Source organism: Lissotriton vulgaris, chromosome 3_1, assembly GCF_964263255.1.
Source record: "Lissotriton vulgaris chromosome 3_1, aLisVul1.2, whole genome shotgun sequence".
NCBI lineage: Eukaryota > Metazoa > Chordata > Amphibia > Caudata > Salamandridae > Lissotriton > Lissotriton vulgaris.
In genome coordinates this window covers 1,383,223,147-1,383,246,026 of record NC_141689.1, presented here as the reverse complement: position 1 = coordinate 1,383,246,026, position 22,880 = coordinate 1,383,223,147, and the positions used below count along the sequence as shown (strand labels likewise).

Below are 22,880 nucleotides of genomic sequence, written 5' to 3'. Positions count from 1 at the left end.
AAAGCACTTTTAATTGTGATCTGTGGCTGCCTGAATTTTCCATGACTGATAATTAAAAGGAACAAAAAAGACATAAAAGTCACATTACGAATAAATACATACTATTTTATTTATAACCCTATTTAGTGTCAAGACCGGTCTTTGCAGGCTCTTTAAACAACATATGGCTGGCAATTTTCTTTTGGCAACCCTACTTTTTATTCCTTTTCGTGAAATGCATTCTCACACTATGGCAGTAAATGTAAAATACAAATGTAAGGAGTAGGCAGAGTAGGGGCCGAGGGGGTACTGGAACCAGAAAAAAAACTAAGCCTCAGTAACCAGTTTACAAAGGTATGTAAATATGCAAATGGTCTTTAAAGACCTGTGAAAAACTTGGGCGTGCCGGAGATAGGACTCCAGACACTGCCCAGCCAAGCCCACAGACACACGACAGCGGGTGGGTTGCATGGAGTTACAACTTAGTTTCTAAGAGGAGAGCATCCGTCCAAGCAGGATTCTGGAAATGAAACCCAGTAAAAAAGGGGCTGAGCCCGATAACTCGCCTCACTCTGCCGGACAGTTCTGTCTCCCGGGTGAGAGGGGCGACTCATGAGTTTATTCAGCATGCTGTTGCCTACCATAAGGTGGATATGCATATCATATAGGAAGAAGAGGACTTCCTATTCGGAACACTGTCAAAGTCTGAGCAGTCGGTGCAATTCCTTCCAACGCCTAATGGGCGGCCCATATACAACCGGCTGAAGCAGCTGGGTGATCCTCTGTTCTCTGTGAAGGGACTTACCATTTGCAGCTAGGAACTGAGGAGGCCGAATGTGGAAACCTGAAGGCGTGGGTGAGGTTGGGATCTGCACCTCCATTGGAGCTGGGGGCTGACAACCAGGTGGGCCTGATGGTGACTGAGATGCTTTTGAATGAATGACTTATTCTCCTCTGGGGTCGAAAACACTGGTGACATGTGCATTCCGTATACCCTCCCACCCCCGTCCATGTTGCTTACCCCCACCCCGGTCTGTGTTGCTTACTCCAACTTCCAAACCCCACCCCCCCCATGCCGCCCGGCCTGTGTTGATTTTTCAAATCCCACTCCGTCCCCTGGTCCCTGTTAACTCTACCCCTCAACTCTCCCTCTCACCCCCTCGGTCCGTGTTCCTTATTCCCCTCCCACAGTAAGTCTGTGTTGCTTATTCCCCTCCCACCCTGCGGCCGTGTTGTTGTACCAACGCCTTGTTGTTCCTGATTCCTTCCCAAGCCCCCACAGCCATAAGGGAAAAAGAAGGGTTATGATGCACCAGCGTAGTCTCTTGTCTTCAACTGTCCTATTCCCACAAAGCCACCCCGCCCCCTCGTTCTCCACCCCTACCCGATTGGCAAAGCCAATAGCTCGCCCATAGGAGAGACCTACTGGCTTTGGCAATGGTTGTTGCTTTGATCATTTGTATGTTGTACTCCTCTAAACTTACATATCTAGATCGAAGAAGATAATAGGTGATCTCTTCATTGTCATTAATTTTGACACAGATGAGAAATCATATAATATTTGCTGTGCTTTTCCAGTTGCCGCCACTTTAAATTGTATTTTGCTTTAGGGTTTTTTTTTTTGCTGAAGACCTCACTGCTTTTTATCGGGGGCTCCCTGCTTTTGAAACCATTCATCGTCAGCACTGAGCCCAACATGGCTGCCAGGTGCACGGCTGTGCACTCCCATTATGTGTGTAACAATATTTGACGAGCATGATGGATGGTGCTAGGTTGGTCGCTTGCAATTATTTCTTATGAGAAACTGTGTATTGTGGCAGGGTCAAACACAATTGGTATCAAAAGGAAGGAGTAGGGGGCTGTTACTGCTCTCGCCGGAGCAGAAGGTCCAAACACGACGTGCCCAAATTACACCTATATACAAAGGTTGTCGTGTTGTTCCTCATGAAAGAGAAAGGTACAGATACAGTCTATAGTGCAAGTGGATTAGAATAGGGTAGCCAGATGGTCACCCTGGGAATCCATTTTGTTGGATTTAATGCCCTCACACACCCTTTCAGGTGTCATGCTTCATCATTTGGGCCTGCTCCTCGTTGGGTCGGCGGTGCAATACCCAACGGGCAACACCTCATAGAGGGGCTCTTTAGGGGAGATCTTTTTCCAACTGCCGTATGGATGAAGTGCGGGTATGGGGCCAGGATTCAGGGTAGACGTGATTATGTAAATTAAAATAAAGCTAGTGGTACCAGGAATGCTTTATTCAGAAGGGCCACTGCTTTAGTTAAAAACGATTTCCTAGAGGAGAGTAGTGGAAAGTGATGTTTCTCGCTCTCATCTGGAATATATTAGTCTGGTCAAAATGTTTCTCGCTACTCTAAAGTTTGTTGAGGGATTCTTCAGGACCAGGGGGACTAGTTAGCAAGTATCTAGAAATGTATGTAACTGTCTACACTGTTACCACGAAGTATGGTGTATGTAAGCTCATTTGGCTACCACACTAGTGGGTGAAGGGGAGAACAATATTATATTACCTTCAGGTTGTGATTGTTAATACCTAAAGTTAAAAACAATCAGACAACGACAGTGTCCAGCGGGTAAAGCTTCAGGGAGATCTTCCACCACAATGTTGGTGAATACCTGAGCTTCGTTACAAGCACCTACCCATCGCCGCTGGAACCGGGTGGGTCAGACACAAGTCATGTCAGCTGTACTGTAGAGATATGCCTGTCCTCGTGAGGAGGAGACGGCAAGAGTCTTTTCTCTGATCTACACCTGAGGTCAGAGGAAGACCCACGAGCAGGCGTCGAATTTCCAGGGGGAAAACTGTTGGGAGTATTAACTGTACATAAATCTTATAACGTGTTTCCGGTATTTTGTGGTCTTCATTTCTCAACTTCTTGAGCTGGTTCTGATCAGTTTTCTAATCTTCTTACAGCCCAGTTTAATGGAAACGAGAAAAGGCAACAGTCTTCGCCCTCGCCCTCGAGTGACCGGCGGCGGCAGCTGCGAGCCCCTGGCGGCGGCTTCAAACCAATCAAACACGGGAGCCCGGAGCTGTGCGGGATCTTCGGAGAGCGAGTGGACCCCGCCGTGGCCCTGGAGAAACAGATGTAAGTGGCGGCTCTTCTCTGGCGGGACCCATGGGGCACGAGGGCGTCCACACGTCTTGCAGGGTGAACAAGAGTGACTGGAGGCGTCACGCATTCTGGTTCTAAAGCCATATTTCAGAACAGTGTGTAGTGCTGGACTCCTATGACCATGTGTGCTGCCACACAATAGGCCACACTATTGCCTGTGATGTGCCCAGACAGACTGCAACCACAACTAGCAACCCCTTAATGAATGAGCTCTGAATTACACTGGTGCCCCCCGTACTTCGTGGAATATAAACACTGTAAACCTGTTTCCCAGCATGCATTGCATACTCACTGTAGATGGCTTTTGGGGCAGTTGTGGATCACCCCCTCAAATAAAACCAGTGTGTGTTATTTGGCCTCCAACACTTATCGCTTAGCATTGACGTAGGAACCTGTAGGCTGTCCTGATTGAAGGGTGAAGGGCACCTGTTGGCAGATGGTCTGAAAGTATCTGCACTGTTTTGCTCCTTATTTAATGGAGTAATATAATGCCCTGATGTATCCTCTTGAGTGCCCCTGTTTAGTTTACTTGTGCAGGCTTGTGTTCAGAGGCTGGGCGCTAACCTAGTGAAAATCTGGGGTTTGAGCCACACTGAATTGCTCAGTAGGAGCAGGACTGATAGGAGACTAATAGGAGACTTAAGTGCAAGGGAGCGTGTAGTTGAAAAAAACTTGGCAAAGGCCTAAAGCCGGTATGCCGAAAAATCTGAAAAGCCTCCTGTCTGCGGTATGAAAGCTCCGAGCCTGATTGGTCAGAGTTGCAAAATAAACCTAGGGCTTCTTCTAAAAAGGCGCTGGGAGGACAAGTAAACAGCCCTTCCTCCTCTTTTGGTATCATCTATCTATAACCGGGCCGACACTAGACTACTGCGAACCACGCTAGCTGCTGCTAGCCTGGCACTATTAGTGAATCCTTGGTTTTTCAGGCTGCTAGTTACAATAAGTCTCAGTCTCTTTAAACTGCATTGAGTGTGCTTCTCGCTGTCTGTTCCTTAAGGGCTCATTTGGGGAGGAAGCGGGGTTTGCATACGTTTGACACTAAAATCAAAGAACCTTGCAACACTGCCCTCGCCTGTTATGTCCACGCCCTCTTCTACAATCAGAGTTGCAAAGGAAGAAGCTCATTGATTTTAGTAAGCAGAGTTTGCCTTTAAAGAGTATTAAGCAGTGGCGTCACGCATGGCTCGCGGGTGACTGGCCTGGGTGTATGGCAAGCAGGGGGTTGACAGCTGTCCGCATTGTAAAAAAAAAACGCACTTACCTTGCTGCCATCCCTTATCTCTGCTCCTGCTCTCCTTGACTCGAGGAACAGGAAGCACACCCAGGCTCTCCTGACCAATCACAATGCTGCAATGCAGCTGTGTGATTGGTCTGAACGTTCTGCTGTGGAGAACAGAGAAAGTGTGCATGACTGTTTTGGGCGTCCCGGCCAAACGGTCATGTGCACTTAGGAATTGCAAACCACTCCTACGCTGCCCTGCTCCAAGAGCAGAGCAGCCACAGCCACCCACCCGCAAAGCAGCACGGAAACATAAAATGACAACTAAAAGTTATCATTTTATGTTTCCTTTATGTTGCACTGCCTCAAAGCAGTAGGGTGGCGATCTTCCGCCATAGTGGAGGAGCTGCCACTGGTATTAGGAGTATTGTTTACATGAATAAAACGTAAGCGTGCAAGACCTAGAATGCAAGGTTACATTACCTACAAATCCAGGAGTGGCTGAAGATGCTACAAAGGACATGGTCCACTTTGGCATTGTAAGTATTGCTGCCTAACACTGAAGTCCGTCACCCATCAGCCAGGGGATGCAGCTGTTTTTGTCGAAGGATGGAACTTTTCCTTCTCCGCCTTCTGCGTTATCGCTTGAGTTAGGGAACCTTCTCCAGTGATTGTGCATGTGTAGAAAAGCCCGTATTAGGCAAGCGTCATGCCTTGTGATGTTCTGCTTGGTTTCTTAATCCCCCCCTATATTTCCAACCCTCTGCCAGCCAAGCCAGACTTGGCTTTTAGTGTTGGTTTATTTCTGCATGATGGCTGCATTTAGCCTGCGCTGTGGGCGTAGTGGCCCCAGGGGGATGTGTAGGAAGAGGGTTGTCTTTAGGCTGCATGCACAGCTGCCAGATATCTTTGGATCTCCAAGCTTAAGACGTCTGGATTCTTGTCCTATATATGGTCGCGCAGTGCTCTTCCCCATCCTCTTGTTAATCTCTTGAAAGCACGGGAAGTTAGAGAGCTGCAGTTACAGCAAACTTGTAACTTTTAATGTATGACAAATATTAAAGCTCATACTCCAGCTTGTGTAAGGGAGTTAGTTTTTCCAGCATTATTCGAATCAGTGTTCCATTTGTGGTGAACCACAGACTTGGCTGACAGACTGAACCTAAAAATAAAAGCTCCAGTTTTAATATTTACATTGAACAGCTTTTGAGTAATGCCTGGTGAGTTCTCTCCTTTCACCAGTTGTGCTTGCAAAAACATCAGATTTCCCGATTTCAAATGGTTCAAAGCAATACATCCAGACTTCTAGCTTGAAAATGTTGATAGACAATATGCTGGTGATCCATCAATGTCCAAAACTTTTTAAAGACCTCTTCTCCAGTCACAAGCATCCACCAGAAAGGCCCCCAAACCTCTGCATTACAATAGAACTTCACATCCCAGCATTCATCTTCAAATTGGAGGATATATGGGTGTATTTTAAATATACTTCATAAATATCCCCGTACGAAAGAGGCCCGTCCTGCCTTTGGAAGGACAGATTTGGCCACGACTCGACAGAAATGAGGTTGTCTACATTTGGTTGTGCACCAGCGAGGTGTGCAGTGGTCCGTTCATTATTGGTGCTTCCTCACGTTGAGGATACTGGGAGAATGTCCTTATTGAGACACTATAGGTTCCTAGAAGTTGGGTTTTAGCTTGGACTCTATTCTCTGCCAGTCTCGTGTTTGGTGCGATCACTTAATCCATACCTTTGCTTTAATAAATTCCGTGTTGCTGCTCACACTGTTATTTTGAAAATAAGAGAGCGTTGTCATTGGGAAAAGGCCTGAACAGCAAGGGCAACCACTCTTGACTTGACCATGCATATGCCTTAACTAGGCATGTGTGGTTATGAATATGCGCGGTCTAGATGCGGAGATGGGTGGGTCCAGGAACAGTAAGGATCAGGAGAGGACATGGTGAGATAAGTGGAACCGGGTTTTGGGGGGCAGGGGTACTTTCTGAGGGTTGGGGTAGTTTTTATGGCTAAGGGTTAGGGGACCTGGGTTGCTTTTAGGGCTAATGGGGAGGGTCTGTAGTTTATAGGGCTCGGGGTCACTCCGGTAGCATATTTAAAATGTGATCTTTGTGCTCTGGTCACTTGAGCTACTGGTCTCCTCCCACCCATCCACTGAAATGAAATCTGTGTGTCACTTTTATCAGCTGGACAGCCCTGAGTTGAATGCTGGTTTGGGATTAGTGTTCGCTCAGCCCTGGCCTTATCCCTCTCCTCCTTGTTTTCCAGATGGTATCACGGAGCCATCAGTCGGACGGATGCCGAGAACCTGCTGCGGCTGTGTAAAGAATGCAGCTACCTTGTTCGGAACAGTCAGACCAGCAAGCATGACTATTCTCTGTCACTAAAGTAAGTTAATATATCACAAAACGTTGTGCACCTCTGCAATTAGGTGTTATGTGATGACACCCCATTGTTACTCGAGCCAAAAGAAGGCTAATGCTGCACCAAGACTGTCATACTCTTTTTGCTCTACTGACAGACACAGAATTGGGTACTTCAGAGGTACTGATGGATTGTGTCACCTACCGTTCCAGAATACTTTATAATTTCTTCTTTACGCAATAGGACCTATTAGAAACTGTTTTATATCCGCTTTTCCAGACTGAGTTTTACACCCCGAGCATCCATTTATCCTCTATCATACTAAATATAGGATTTTCCTGTAAACTAGCATTAGCAAAGCAAATGAGTCTTGGCTATCAGTAATGATACCCGAAGTTTTGGCGTTGCCAATGCATTTTGCTGATGCTGTTCCCCATAAGCAGAAAGAAGAATATGCGTATTTGCTGATGTAAAACTGAATCTGCAAAAAAACATTAAGACCAGCACAATGAGGCTCAGCCAGTCACACTCCATTATGCATGTGCTCATATACATCATGACACAACTACAGCCATAGTGAGACCACGAATGTGCATGCCTCCATTTTGACATGACACCTATTGGTCTTAGGTTTAATTTACAGTTCCAAGATTGCAGGTGCCCATCTTAAAGCAGTACATTTTACAAAAAATAGTGTGCCAAAGTACATTTTTTGTAAAAGATCCAACAAGTACCAAGGGACCATCCCGAAAATGTGTAAAAAAAGTACAAGGGGTGGCACTGATTGAACTGATAGGTTAGGCGTGGAGAAAGCTCAGGGGGGTGGGGGGCAGAGGCAACAGATGAGCTGAATTTGGCAGGGGGTGCAGCGCATAGAGTGTAGGTGTTACAGTGGGGAAGCAGCACCGAGGGGTGAGTGCTAGAAAACTCATGCATTTGCATGGAGTCTTGAAGGAAAAGACAGTAGTTCCCTGAATGAGAGAATAGAAGGAGAGTCCAGTGAAAAGGATTGTAAAGAAGCTATGCCCCATGGGAGGGACAACTCAAGAATAGAAAGGAAAGCCATTGAATAAGATGTAAGCAAATTAGATTGACGAGTAAGACAACGAATGAGTAATGGACTGACCGCAGCCCCACTGGGAATATTGGCATTGTCCACAATAAATCTTCAACAAGACACCGAGTGATACTCAAAAACTGGAGATGTGCATCAGCAAAAGTCAGCATACCTTTTACCTGAGTCAGATAGCAAACTTGGTTGATGCAGTCGGTGTGCGGGCAGGCCCGTACAGCTGAGGGCCTATCTGTGGGCTTTTACCAATGGCTTAAGGCAACCAGAGGCAATTGGCAAGTAATGGTTTATTTTCTCTTTAAAATGTAAAGTACAGACATTCCTCAGTTTTATGGAGGCGTTTAACTGTTAGGAACCTGTTGTCTATGGTGCTAGCTAGTTGTAGTTTCTGTTTTATTGAAAGCGATTTGAGACTTGTTAGGAAACAATCCAAAGTATTAGCAAGGTGTCTGAAGTGTGAGACTTTCTGGGAATGTAGAAAATGTGCGAGAGAGAAGAAGACTGTCTGCATGTCAGAGTTATAATGAATAGAGATGTCCAGGTTAATTGCGTTTCTATTTTTTAACGTATGATATAGCACCCTACAGCCACTTCAGAGCACTTTCTTAGGAATACGTAGGTATATTGAGAGAATAAGCTCGGCGGGGGGATGTAGATAGTAGTACTAGCGGTGGGTGAGTCAACAAATTAACAGGGAGAGCAGAGCCAAGCCAAGGATCTGGCTTGGATCTTCAAGCCGGTGCACCAGCCGAGCCCTGAAAATATTTGCTATATAAATCATACAACAAACATCACATAAAATATGATAGTGTCTTCAATTTCAAAAAAGTGTATTTCTTTAACATGTGGAAGCTTTGACGGTAATAGGGCACATTATCGCACTGCACTGAGAAGTACCTATTAAAATTGATAGTTTTCTACCACTGGAAGTCAGAACTGCTATATTTCAAAGTGCTTTCAAATGCAATAATGAAAAAAAGTTTTGGTGAAATAAAATATTTTTCTAAGATCACACAATTTAAGCGGGAAGCCATGATTTATCAAGATTTTCTGGATTCACTTTGTACAAATCAACTAGTAAATGGGTACCTGTCTTTCCTTATGTTAAGACTTTGGTTTACCTGTTAGTTCAATTTCTGCAGATTTTAAATACAGCATGAACTCGACCCAAATGCAGAGCCCTTTACATGAGCACTCATTGCAGTACACAAGGTCACATGCATTGTTTATAGACACAGACATTGACTGATTTGCACAGAATTCCAGAATGTTGAACCGACGCCGAGACTCGAACCTGGTTCCTCAGTTCCACATCTAGCAGCTCTGACCGTAACACCACAACCTGGGTGGAGTGGAGATGGCAGGCAGGAACCACACGAAAGCTCTGCTCATTATGGGCTTGAGGTTTCAAGAGGACCTCGAGCTGAGCCACAGCCAGACTTAAGGCTCAAGCTTTTCAGTGGCTCGCCCACCTCTAGTTATTCCCCAATGTGATGAGTGCGATAACTGATGAGTCAGTCTCGGAATGCCCATTGTTGAGCCATATCATAATCTATAAATATAAATAGAGATGCTCATGTCCGTATCAAATCTTTAATTTTCCACTTTTCAACAGTGTAGTCTTTACTCCCATCATACAAAAGATTGGTTTCCTCTTTGCTTGTTCTTCTGAGTTTTCAGAGTGGGTTGAGATCTATTAGTAATGCTTGCGTCCTCTAGTGACCTCATTGGGCCCTTATTACCCAGTGTCTTGTGATCTGCTATATATCTGTGGTGCTAGTACCATGAACCGACGCCACAGAACTCTGCCTCCTGGTGGATTGAGGAGCAGTGAATTCAAGCAAACAGGAGCACCAAAAGACACCCGGGTCCAAGGAGGCCCATGGAATAACTGCTGGTCAGAACAGTCACTGTTAAGGTGGAACTTTTTTTAATATTTAGAAGGATTAGGGATGTGTAATTCACATTTTCAAACTGTTAGACAGTGCTTGAAATGGAAAGATAGAACTGCAGGTACACCTTGCCCCAGAGTACTGGTTTGCTGCGTGGAAGTGTTATTACGTACTGAGAAGTGCTGATACTATCTCTTCAAAGTCAAAGAAATGCAGGTACGTTGTACCTGATGGTACCTGCCCATTTAATCAAAGATCAATCGGAGAAAGGATCACTTGAAACACCAGCACCAGTTTTTTTTTGGTTTTTGGTGACCTTCTTAAAAAAAAAACTCATACACGCACGTAAGCGGTGTTGTGGTATATCTTGATTCTCCACCAATTTACGTAGCGTGGGTGCATCATCATAGGTTTTTTCTAGTTGTATGCAATCTCCACCTGGAGATAACCACTGGATATGTAGCAGTGTCCAGAAATAGTGCTCCCAAAAATACAGTTTGAAAATCCTTGGATCATTACAAACATTTTTTTAAATTATTAAAAAATTATTCAAGAATTATTTTAAAAACAGTGTGTAGATTTGGATCGCGTCATAGAAGCTTGTGGCGCCACACGTGTTGCTGCGATTTTAGAAACGTTTTAACCGTTTGAGCTAGAAACCATCTTTTTGTTAAAATCTGAAGATTCTGTGGCAGAGGATGGATTAGGTGGCATAAGTGGCAAATCTATAATTATGAGAAACATACAGCGACCACACCATCTCATAATTCCAATGGGCCTGCTCTTAGACGAAACAGCCTTCCTTCTGCCATTGAGCAGGTTGTTTCTAGAAGCAGTTAATTCAGTTGTGGGGCACTTATTACATGTTCCTCTCATCATCGCTGTTGAAGGCATCCATGACCCGAGCACGTGATAACGTAAGTGCGACACTGGTTCAGGTGGACCTGTGGCCTCCATGTTCATACACCTTTCATCGGATTTCCCCCAGTGTCCGCGCGCCTCCGAGTACCACAGCCAAATCATCAAATCCATTCTTTCAAAGAGCCTGCCTCATTTCCGCGGTGACACCCAGCAGCAGGCCACTGAAAGCAAACCCTGTCAGCGTGTCAGGCATCACTTTCATGGCAGTGAGGGACCGGCGTGATCAGGTTTCCCCAGCCGTCCCTCGTTCACTCCAGCCACTTAACTTTACCACGCGCCGTCTGGGGCCTCGGGGTGGGGTCACCCGCGGGCCCCCTCCCGGCGGCTCGCTTGTTTGCCACCTCACACCCTGGACAGCGCAGGGATGCGGCGTTAAAATCCAAGAGATCCAGATTAGACCACTGCGGCCTACGCGTTGCCAAGCTGGGTTTAGCAGGCGAGTGGGCACGTGCACTCATGGTCATGCCCAGTAAAGTCACACCGAAAACCCTGGGCAAGAAAAGGGACGTGCAGTTAACAGCCACTTTATTTCCGGTATCTTTGAAAAAGAAAATTCTCTACATTATGCAGCAGCTTCGCCTTTTAATAGCTCCGCGGTATGATAATATAGAAAATTGATAGCAATTGTTCATGCTGGCAAGGGAAATAAACACTTGCAAAGAGCTGATGTTCTGCATAATTTTAGTCCCCGAAGGCATACATAATGTGTTACCGCCATAATTACCTCAAATGGCTGACCCAGAAAATCCTGCACGCTAACCATGAAGATGCATACATATACCTCCGCACATGCCTGCATACATTAATACAAAGTGACAGCAGAGAGGACCCGCCTAACCTGCTCGTTTCCTCGCCTATTCCAGACCCTGGGGACACTTAGTCTCCTCGGAGCTCTTCTTACTCCTTGTTGTGTAAGAGTGAGGCTTTTAATTGTGCTTCTTTGTTGCTCCCAACATTTCATTCTTCAGCCTTTTCACACATAATTTTCAGATTTGGTCTTGATCCCATAGTCAAGACATTGCACGCCCATTTCGAGGGGCTCGACGTTTCACCCCCTCTTTTCACTTTACAATGGCTTCTAAATGTGAGTGCATTTCCTTGTGGAAATGGAACAAAAATATTCCAGGAAATCGTGTCCTGGCAGCCGAAGCTGTGGCAAGGTGGCGGAGCCTGGAAGGGCGAAGCCAGGAGGAACAGTAGCAGTTAGCTTAGGGTCTGCCAGTACATGCGCATTATCTTTACAAACGGAGCAGCCCGCATTTGGGGATAGCTCTAGGGGTTAAGGCTCCAGCTGCAGTGAGTCTATTTGAATCCAAAACGTTTTAGGGTGGCTTAAGGGAAAGGCAGTTCAGAGGGTTAATATTCTTGCTGTAGAGATGTGTGTGTGTAATCTCTGGTCGCAGTCTCAAACCATCATAACACAGCTTCAAAGTTTGGTGTGCCTGTAACACAGTATTGTATCATCTGAGCGTCAGAATTGGCAATCCTGGTAAAATTGCTTGGCAGGTTAGAGTCCCCCGCAAACACTTCTATGAAACTTACAAAGCATGAATGAATTCCTGCCAGTTAGTGTTGTGTTTTTTCTTCTAACGCTGATAAATGGTCCTCATTTACGGCCAGGAGGGTGCAGTTGAAGCCTACAAGGTGAAAGAGGAGGAGGTGGTTGTATTAAAGATGAGACACACTCTTGAAGCAGAAGCCTGAATGCAGAGCTAACATCCTGCATCACCCGCTTGTTTCACCTGTTTACTCCTCTGTTGTAAAGAGCAGCCTTTGTGGGCAATGTTGGCTTAAGGATTATTGGGGCTTTGGGCAAGGCATACTTTTGGGACCCCTCTTTTTAACAGCTTTGAATGTTTTCCGATAATTAAAATCCACGCGATGCCAAAGAAACTTTCAGAAAAGAAAACAGGAGACCTTTCTTTCCAGGGGCTCCAAAAATCTTTAAGGTAACACTGGGCAGAGTCAAAGGAAGACAGAAGGACAAAGGTTGAAATATAGAAATGGACAATGGAGAGCTTGAGAGAAGGAATTAACTTTCTGAGAGAGGCCCTTGTAATGTGGGGGCCTTGGCCAGTTGTCCACTTGGTCCTTGCTTTAAAACATCTCTACCTGCTTGTGGACTCCCTTCCTATCTTTGCCCTGGATCAGTGACTGTGTTGTGTCTTGACTTTTGTGCTGGCCCTGGTTTAGGTCACAAATAAGCCCCTGTGGCGCCCGCAGACCTGCCCTTCCACATTCCCCCTGCCCTGCAGCGTTGATTAGCGGGAAATGGCCACCTTCTGTGTACATCTTCATTTGTGGCTTCTGACACTTTGTTTGAATGGCGAGTTGAGGGAGTTATGAGAGAGTTAAATAGTTGGGACTGGTCACAGCTCAGTCAAGTGGGGCAGGTGAACTAACGCACCGACTCACTTGCATTCAGGTGTGGTTCACCATTGGGAACTAATCCTTGCACAAAGAGTCCTGGCAACATTTACATTGAAAGAAAAATCTCAGAAAACATGTCTTTTTTAGAGAACTCTCCAAATACTTTCATAATACTTAAAACGCGGAAGCAGTGTTTTACGAAAAGTTACAATCCACAAATGTGGGCCTCTTTTTTTAGGGTGATAAGGCCTAGTGTTGATCCCAAGCCAACCCTCTGGACATCCACTTGCTTTACACTTGTGCCATTAAAGAAGACCTTCGCCAGGGAGCAAAAGGTGAGGTTCATGGGCTGCGGGCCCCCTCTGCTGCCAGTGCTCATCAAGCCTGGCAGTGCGGGTCACGGAGCAGGGGGCGGACAACAGACAGCTGCATGGCGGACATGGGAATATCGGCACCGGAAGTAGCATCAAGAATTGCCTTTTCTTTTAAAAAATCTTCCTGGATCAAGGTGTGCTGCCCCTTTACCTCTAAAACCGCGTGCTGAGAACTTTCTTAAATCATGGGTTGTGAACATGGGCCTCATTTCTTTTTAATGCCCTTGTCAATGTTTCATCCCAGTCCAACCCTTGATAATAACACCTGTTATTTTTAGTGCAGGTGCCCAATAAAACAGTTGACCTGAAGTGCTAGTAAACTGTGTAATTAGTAGTATATTCTATCTCATGGACCACTGCGTGTCACCCTGTATATATGTCAGCAGCTGCTACCGGCCTGGGGAGGGGAACGAGGGAGGGAGTATAATTTAAAAAAAAAAAAGCTCTTACCTCTTTACCGCTGCCCCTGCCTCTTCTTTGTGCGTCCTCTTCTCGGCAGGAAGCCCACAGCCTCCAAGAATCCCCTGACCAATCACAACGTTGCCTTATCAGTGTTGTGATTGGCCTGAGCACTGTTGTTCGGTGCTCAGACAGGGGCTGACAGGCTGTGCATGTTCTCCACCCAGGCTGTAATAGAGCCTGCTTGGAGAACATGCAGAGTGCGCATGACGCTTTTGCCGGCCCGAGATGGCTGGCCAAAGAGTCTTGCGCACTTTAGGTGCTACCACCACTCCTCCCCCTGTGATGCGGGGAGCCCATCCCCACTAGTCTGGCTTCTGCTGTAAGCTGAAAACAAAAAATAAAAAATAACGAACGTTATAATTGTATTTTTTGTATTCAGCTTGCCGCTGAAGCAGTGGGGCGATACTGCTTTCGTAGCCCGTGGCAGAGGCATGCGTAGAAGAGAGGGTGGTAGTAACCTGCCGCTGCAGGGCCCATCCCCTCCCCTCTGTGTTTGACTGGATCTCTCATCAGATGCCTCTCCGAGGTAACAGGTGAAGTGGCGGCTAAAAATACCAAGGGGCCGTGTTTGTTCGGAAATTCCTGCTCGGTTCGGGTCAGCTGAAGTGCAGCTGAGCAGGGCGGCTGTTAAGTGTGGTTTGGCATTTATGTCTTTACGACCTTCTGTTCACCCTCAGCCTAGGGTTGTAAAGGTGTAGGGGGCATTTACTTCAGCAATAAAAAGTGTGCATACCATCGCTGGGCGCCTAAATAAATACTTCGCATTTTGTAGCTAAAATGAGCCTCTTAAAGCTGGTGTGAAGTGGCTTGAGTACAGTTATTAATGTGGAACCTGAAAGAGGAAATACCGGTTGGCAAGCCCGCCAGAAGTCTCACGGAAGCTTTGGGCGCTGTAATTGCCCCCTCATGCAGACAGGTCGGGAAAGGCTGTGCTGTAAACCCAGTGTGTGTTGCCGAGTCATCCGTGGTAACCACCTATCACAGTTAAGAGCGATTCGAAGGAAAGGTCAGGTTTGCAGACCTCATCACCGGTCGAGATACTTTATTTTATGTATATATTCTCTAATGGAACCCTTAACCCTGGGTTGCCAGTGCGCTATACACGCAATAAGAGAACCAAAAAACTTCAACTAAATCAAACTGGATGAAAAAATCAAACTGGATGAAAAACAGCTCCACAAGCTCAAAAGCATGACCGTGTCAAGTTCGCTTAAGTTGGTTCCGGAACGGGCCCTTCCGGAGTCAAGAAGCTGAGAAGGCGAGGGCTTGGGAGATAAGCGCAGGTGGGCGAGTAAGAGGACAAATCATGGTTGAAGCAGGGCCAAGAATGGGAAATATGATTTGGGGAGGTCGGGATATAAAGCACAAGTAAAGAAGCAGGCAAATCTATGTGCTTGAAGAATGTCAAATAACAACGGAAATGGGAAGAAATTTTAAAGAAAAGGCAACTTGGGGTGGAAAAGTCAACAGGAGTTCTGACCCTGTTTTTGTAAATGAGGATCATTAGATTAAGTGCCTTTCAAAGAGAACATTTTAAGTTTTTTACAGAAAATGAGGAGCGATTCAGACAGGCGAAGTTTCTCCAGTAGCGAGTTGCAAATAGATGTGGCATCTCCTGAAAGGTATTGTGGGCTGGTTTTACAGTGTTGAATTTCCGGGTGTAAAGTGTAAGATTCTGTAGGCTTCATAATTTGTGGTGGTTTCCAGTTCTTTTTAAATCTAATGGTTCAAGGCAAATATCTATTTTGAATACAAACAGATTCCTAGTGCACAACGAAAAAAAGAGGATTTTCTTCACAAAGGCTACAATCTGCAGACACGTTTTAGGCAGGTCACAGACTTTTCATCATATTTATGTGTTTGATGTTTTAGCCTGCTTTCTGAAATTGTTGGTTTTGCACAGCATTGCTAATACTATCCCTAACAATAGGCATTACACAAAAACATTTAGTGATGGTAACTGGGACCACACCAATTTTGATGTGGAGGTAAATGTTGTTGCAAGTTTATTGAAACAAGAGTTGAGTTAATTTACGGACGACCTGAGAGTCCAAAGGTTTGTTAAAATTAGAGCGGACTCCATCCAAAGAAAGTTAAAATACAACCGGAACTCATTACATCCAGTTAGCTGCTCATTCATTTAACCTTTTAAAAGGACCATCAGGAGAATGATGTCACAATCTGTCTCAAACCCCAAGCTGACAGTCAAATAAAGACATATTCTATAATGCTTATTGTTTGTGATGCATGACTGAGTAAAGAGAACTGAAATTTTCTCTTGCTGCCTGTCCCATTAAATTAATCTTCAAGGTTCTCCTGTAGAACACTGCTGTTTCCACCCCTAGCTTCACTTTACCTTATAAAGATGAATAACAGTTTCCGCAAATGCCACACCAGAAAGCACAACTAAGATGATGATCTCTCCAATGACACCCTAGCCGTGACATGGCCACACATGCATTTCCATTCTAAGAATGGGCCTTCTAGACCCATCTCGAAAGGTTTCATTGACTTCAAAGCTCTGACTTGCAGAGGTCTTGCACTTGCCATGAGACCCCCTTGAACATATGCATACAGTCAAAGAACATTACTACGCTGCTTTCCTTTATTGAGTTAAGTGTGGTAACTTCATCAGTCGGAAGAGAAGCCTTTTCACGTTATTCGCACTAAGGACTTTTGAGTCTTCGTATATATTTATAGAAGTATCCAATGAGTTTGTTTATGCCTACCTCTCATACTTGCATAGAGCCACAAGTGTCTAATAGCAAAATACTTAGGTAAAATTGTGTTTGGTCAACTTTGCTGCAGAAGCCGATCATGTTTGGGGTGGATTCGAGTGAGCAGTGGGGGGAGTGCCTTACCTTACAAGTGGCCCCGGCAGCGTGCCATTGAAACGAGTTGGTGAACCGGACGCTGACAAGTGAGTCGGAGACTCATTGGTTTAAATCAGTGCGGAAGTGAGCGGTGCACATGCATAATGCATTGATGAAAACGGGCCGGGCTACTTGTAAGGTAAGACACTTCGCACCGCTTGCAAAAACAACAGGTGATGGACCGAATGTGGATCAATGTCACACACTCAACCCAGTCCAAGGATCTGGGCACAAATCCATCGTTTTTTTGCACTCCACACCACCCTGGGTTAGACAATGGCGATATGCAAATCAGCTCTGACCCTGTGCCCCATGGGAACAGTCCAGTCCGAACTACAAAAGCCATGTCCTTCCCAGAACGGAATCAAGCATCCGAGGACCGGACCGGTTTCGAGGTAACACCTCTCATCAGCCCGGCTAGCTTGACTCCAGTGGTGTGGAGTGCCTGGGACCCACGTCTGGGCATCCCCAGCGCACTTAGGGCGGAATATGCAAAAACAACAGGTGATGGACCGAATGTGGATCAATGTCACACACTCAACCCAGTCCAAGGATCTGGGCACAAATCCATCGTTTTTTTGCACTCCACACCACCCTGGGTTAGACAATGGCGATATGCAAATCAGCTCTGACCCTGTGCCCCATGGGAACAGTCCAGTCCGAACTACAAAAGCCATGTCCTTCCCAGAACGGAATCAAGCATCCGAGGACCGGACCGGTTTCGAGGTAACACCTCTCATCAGCCCGGCTAGCTTGACTCCAGTGGTGTGGAGTGCCTGGGACCCACGTCTGGGCATCCCCAGCGCACTTAGGGCGGAATATGCAAAAACAACAGGTGATGGACCGAATGTGGATCAATGTCACACACTCAACCCAGTCCAAGGATCTGGGCACAAATCCATCGTTTTTTGCACTCCACACCACCCTGGGTTAGATGATGGCTTTATGCAAATCAGCTCTGACCCTGTGCCCCATGGGAACAGTCCAGTCCGAACTACACAGCCATATCTTTCCCAGACCGGAATCAAGCATCCGAGGACCGGACCGGTTTCGAGGTAACATTGTCCAGAGTGCTAAAAAACCTCTTACCGGTCACCTGTCCCATTAAATCTTCTCACATTGTGTACATGCGTTCTGTGAAGATCCTCTACGAGTAGGCTTCCCCATTGTTCATCTTCAACTCTCAGATCAACCTTCTATATTCCATTCTTTGCCCTCTGCACACTCTATCCTTGCAGCCTTCAGTTCCATTTTAGCCAACTCTACTCCATTCTACCAGTGTTACCCTGTATGTACAGTTACAGCGGGTGAAAACAAACTGCTGGCATATTGGCACCTACCCTCCCAGGAGCATTGTGTTTGATGCATGCTAGAAATGGGGTCTCTATTTCGCAGAGGTATGCACCTTGTCCAAGTAGGGACCCACAGTCCTAGTCAGGGTAAATAAGTTACACCCTTAGAATAACTCGCCGCTTGGCAAGAGCAGTCAGGCTGATCACCTGAGGCAATGTGTAAAGTATTTGTACACACGTACACACACACACACGTACACACACGCACACGCATACACACCTACACACCTACACCTAAACGAGTTTAGAAAAATAGCCAATATTTGTCTGAATAAAGCAAGACCAAAATGACAAATATCTACATACACAATTCGAGATGAATTTTCAAAGGTAAATAAAGTTATAGTTCTTTAGAAATCAATGTTTGTACTTGAGCAGGACAAAGTACCTTAGGTACGTTGAAAATCAAAGACTATTTGTGAAGCAGATGAGGTAAGGCGTCAAAGGCAGGTGATGCGTCTGTTCCATACTGCTATGCAGGTCGTTGGCGCATTGGTGTTCCGGGACAGTGCATTGCACAGAGGTGAAGCATCACTGTAGGCAGTGATGTGTTGGTTCGTTAAGGTGGTGCAAAGTCGTTGAGCCTCTAACACCTGGTGGCAATGCATGGCGCAGGTAATGCGTCCTTTGTGGGAACAATACCTTGGTTCCTTACTGCGGTGCTGTGTCGATGAAGTTGGCGTCCAAATGCGATGCGTGGGTGATGCTTTGAAAGTCAAGTAGCACTGCAAACATTACACAGTGGTGAAGCGGGGCTCGAGAGTCACACAGCGGCAATTCTTCGGAGGCGCTTCAGAGAAAAGTAATGGCCTGTGTTAAAAGCTGTGGTGGTTGCATCGAGCAGAGACCATGCTTTTGTGCCGGCAGAAACGATGCGTAGAGTTTTGCGATGATGTGCTGATTCAGAATGAAACTGGGAGTCGATGTATTGATTTTTCTCCTTGATGCACCGGAACTCCCTTCCTAGGGCCAAGGAACTGGATTTGGCACCAGTTGGCAAGACTGGGCTCTCAGCAGAGCAGAGGAGCCCAAGTGCTGGTAGAGGAAGTCTTTGATGGCCCTGAGACTTCTTAACAGGAGGCAAGCTCCGATCAAGCCCTTGGACAACCTCAGAAAGCAGCATGTAGAAAGTAAAGTCCAGTTCTTTCACATCCAGGACAGAAGCAGCAGGCCAGCACAGCACAGCAAAGCCAGGATCAAAGTGCCAGTCCCTCCTGAAACAACACAGCTCTTCTTCCTGGCAGAATGGCCTCAGTCCAGAAGTGTTCAGAGTATATGGTGTTGGAGGTCCAGTACTTATACCCAATTCAGCCTTTGAAGTAGTCAAACTCCAAAGAAACGTCTTTGTGGTACACGAGACCCTGCCTTTCCTGGCCTTTGCTCTAGAGACACCACAGGGGGAGAGGGGGTTTACTCTGCTGTCTGAGGAGACGGGCACTGCCCTATTCAGGTGCAAGTGTCAACCACTCTAGCTCAGGAAGACAGATCAGCCAGGTGATGGGCCATCAGGGTATGCAAGGCACCCCTCAGCTCCCTTTGTGTGTGACTGTCTAGAGTGAATTCACAAAGCCCAGCTGTTATTCAACCCAGTTGTGTATTTAAGGGACAGGCAGAGGCACAGAATGGTTAAAGTAAGAAAATGCCCACTTTCTAAAGTGACATTTTCAGACATGCAATTTAAAAACCAACTAAACTAAAAGATGTGTTTTTAAATTGTGAGTCCAGAAACACAAAACTCCAATTCTCTGTCAGCTCCCGATTGGAAGATACACATGTAAGATGTTACAAGTCAGATCCAATGCTAACCTATGGGAGGGATAGGCCTTGCTGTAGTGAAAACAAAATTATCAGTATTTCACTACCAGGACATTTAAAGCACAGCAGCGCGTCCTACCGTTTAAATACACTGCTCCCTGCCCTTTGGGCTATGTTGGCCCTACCTTAGGGTTATCTTACATGTAATAAAAGGGAAGGTTTGGGTCTGGCAAGTGGGTGCATTTGCCAGGTCGACATGGCAGTTTAAACTACACACACACACTGCAGTGGCAGGTCTGAGACGTTTGCAGGGCTACTCGGGTGGGTGCTACAAACGGTGCTGCAGGCCCACTGGTAGTATTTGACTTACAGGCCCAGGTCATACCTGGTGCACTGTATTAGAGACTTTCCAGTACATCAAATAGGACAATCAAAGTGAAACCAAATACCTTACATTTTAGACAGGGATCACTTGCACGTTAGCACTGATCAGCTGTGGTAAAGTGCACAGAGTCCCAAAGTCACCAAAAGCTTTAAACCCAGGACACAGTCAAAACAAGCTTTTGCAATGCAATAGGTCTCGCATTTGTTAAAGTTAGAGCTGTTTGCGTTAAAAATGACAACTTATTTACTTTTTAATTTTTTATTTGCAGTTGAGTAATTATATTTGCATAGTGCTATTGCCATTGGTATAAAAAAGCAAAAGTGAAAAACATTGTCATTTTTAACTCCAATAGCTCTAACTTTAACAAATGCGAAACCTATTGCATTGCAAATGCTTCTTTTCCAAGCCATGCTGCAGATTGCAGTGCCATGTGGCTAAAACATTAATTTGGATTTGCAATGTAAATATGTTATAGGCATTAAAGTGTAAAAATAATGTAACTGCATATTTATAAAACCCTGCAAAGAAAAGCAATATATAGTGTAACCTAAATGGTTAGTATAACACAGACGACTTTTAGTACTGGGTGTTATAAAAGACAAACCGCATATTACAGAACATGCACATTATACAGCACGCCAAAAACCAACATTGCGCAGAATAAAGAATAAATAAATATATATATTATATAGCTAAACTAGAGTAGAAATACGTTTTTATTTTAGCAATGAAAACAGTATATTACAGAACTAGGACAAAAAAAAAAACTTTGGCAAAAATAAAGGGAGAAAAGGTGCCACCTTTGAAGCTGGGGATTAGTTTGAGTATTGCCATGGTCCCAACATCGTGGGTTCCTGGGCAAATAAATGAGTTTCCTTATATGTAAAAACATGTTATTGCCTTAACTGCTGCCATTTGAATTCACTTTACTATGTTTGGGTGAATTTTGTTGCTATAAAAGCAGGTGTTAATTGATGTGGTGTGCACCAGAAAAACTTGGCTTAAATTGAGCACTAATTTAAAGGCTAACATTGTTTAAAACAAACAGCATGTTACACAGCTCTAAATATAAAAAAAATACCTACTCTGCAGCGTCATGGGTTGCACAAGCAAAACACATGTTGTGCAGCCTACAACAACAAATGTGACGTGGCCTAACAGCATGTTTTTGGGAAAATCCTGTAATGTTTTTGTCTGTATGAAAATGTATTATGTCCTTAAATGATATTTAAAAAAAAGTGTAATACCTTTGGGTTAAATAAACATATTTGCAGTATTGATGGTACAAACATTTTGCAGAAACCTATAGAAAAGTGCAATTGTGTTTTGAAAGCAGGATGTTTATGTATCCAGCAAGGAAATAAGTTAGCCCATTGGCTAAAAGTTCACAACAAACTGTGAAATGAAACAGCATGTGGTAAAGTACATGGTCTGTTTACTGTCTTGGTGCAAATTAACCATATAGAAAAGATGGCGATGCTAATAATTATAAAAAGGCCTTCCGATGCAAGTTGGAAACAGGATGCTTAGTGGCCCGTGTTTTGAAAACAAAAGAAAGAATGCCATGTGTGCACTGTTGACTTAAAAGGCCATCCAAGCCAAAAACAAAAGTGTTGTACATTAAATATGAAAGAAAACATTATTAAACCAAAGAAACAGAATATTTTTTTATTTGTATTTAAGAAAATGTATTACAGTATTAAGTGGTGTTATTTAAAATTACTTTCAATACTTTTGGGTGATTTTTTTTCGCTATAAAGTGCTGCGGTGGCACTGGAAAAACCAGGGGAAAAATAATGACTAATTTAAATACAGTAAATTTCACTGTGAAATGTGTCCTAGGGAGAAGAGTGTAAGAGAGGGAGGGGGTAAAACAGATGAAAAGGGAAGAGGAGGAGAATGGGAAAAGGCGAGAAAGTGTGGGTAGAGTGGCTAAGAGGCAGACAAAATAGGAGTGAGGGAGGCCGAGAGTGGGGAGCCATTAGGAAAGGTATAGAAAAGGAGAAAATGTTAAAAGGAAAAAAGTGTGAAGGGGTAAGAGCAGAAAAGAAGGAAGGGTTCAGGTGAGATAGGTAAATGAATGTGCTGTAAAGAAGGAACAGAATGTGTGAGAAAGGTCATAGTGGAGTGGATGTGGCGTAAGGGAGAAAGGTGCCGAATTTGAGGTTGGGGATTAAAGTTATGCTGTGGCCCCAGTATCCTGTGATCCTGGGCAAAATTGTATTTACTTTGTGTACGTAACTGTATTATGGATTTAAATGGTGTTCTTTAAAAGAAATTCAATCAATACTTTTGGATGATTTTTGCATTATAACAGTATGTGTTACTTATTAAGTGCCATGGTGTGTACAGGAAAACCCCAGCTGAAATTAAGCAGTAGTTTTAAGTCTAAAATTGTTGATATAAATAAGTGAGCGCAAATCAAAGAGGAAAAAAATGTAAGGCAGATATACAGTGTGGATGGCATAAAAAACATGCAACACAAATGTGTTTTAGGTATTAAAGTGTAAAAAAAATGTAACTACATATTTATAACACTCTGAAGAAAAGCAATATACTGTAACCTAAATAGTAAATATAACACAGATGACTTTTAGTACTGGGTGTTATAAAAGACAAACCGCATATTACAGAACATGCACCTTATACAGCACGCACAAAACAAACATTGCGCTAGAGTAGAAGTACGTTTTATTTTAGCAAAGA

At 44.7% G+C, this 22,880-nt stretch overlaps 1 protein-coding gene across 1 annotated transcript in view; it reads left to right on the top strand.

The window, feature by feature from the left end:
* SHB (SH2 domain containing adaptor protein B) overlaps positions 1-22,880 on the top strand; it is a 430,643-nt gene that overhangs the window by 300,940 nt on the left and 106,823 nt on the right. Inside the window, exons 4-5 of the mRNA XM_086961857.1 lie at positions 2,915-3,089; positions 6,623-6,742. Of these exons, the coding sequence (XP_086817983.1) occupies positions 2,915-3,089; positions 6,623-6,742 (295 nt within the window). The remainder of the gene's footprint in view (positions 1-2,914; positions 3,090-6,622; positions 6,743-22,880) is intronic.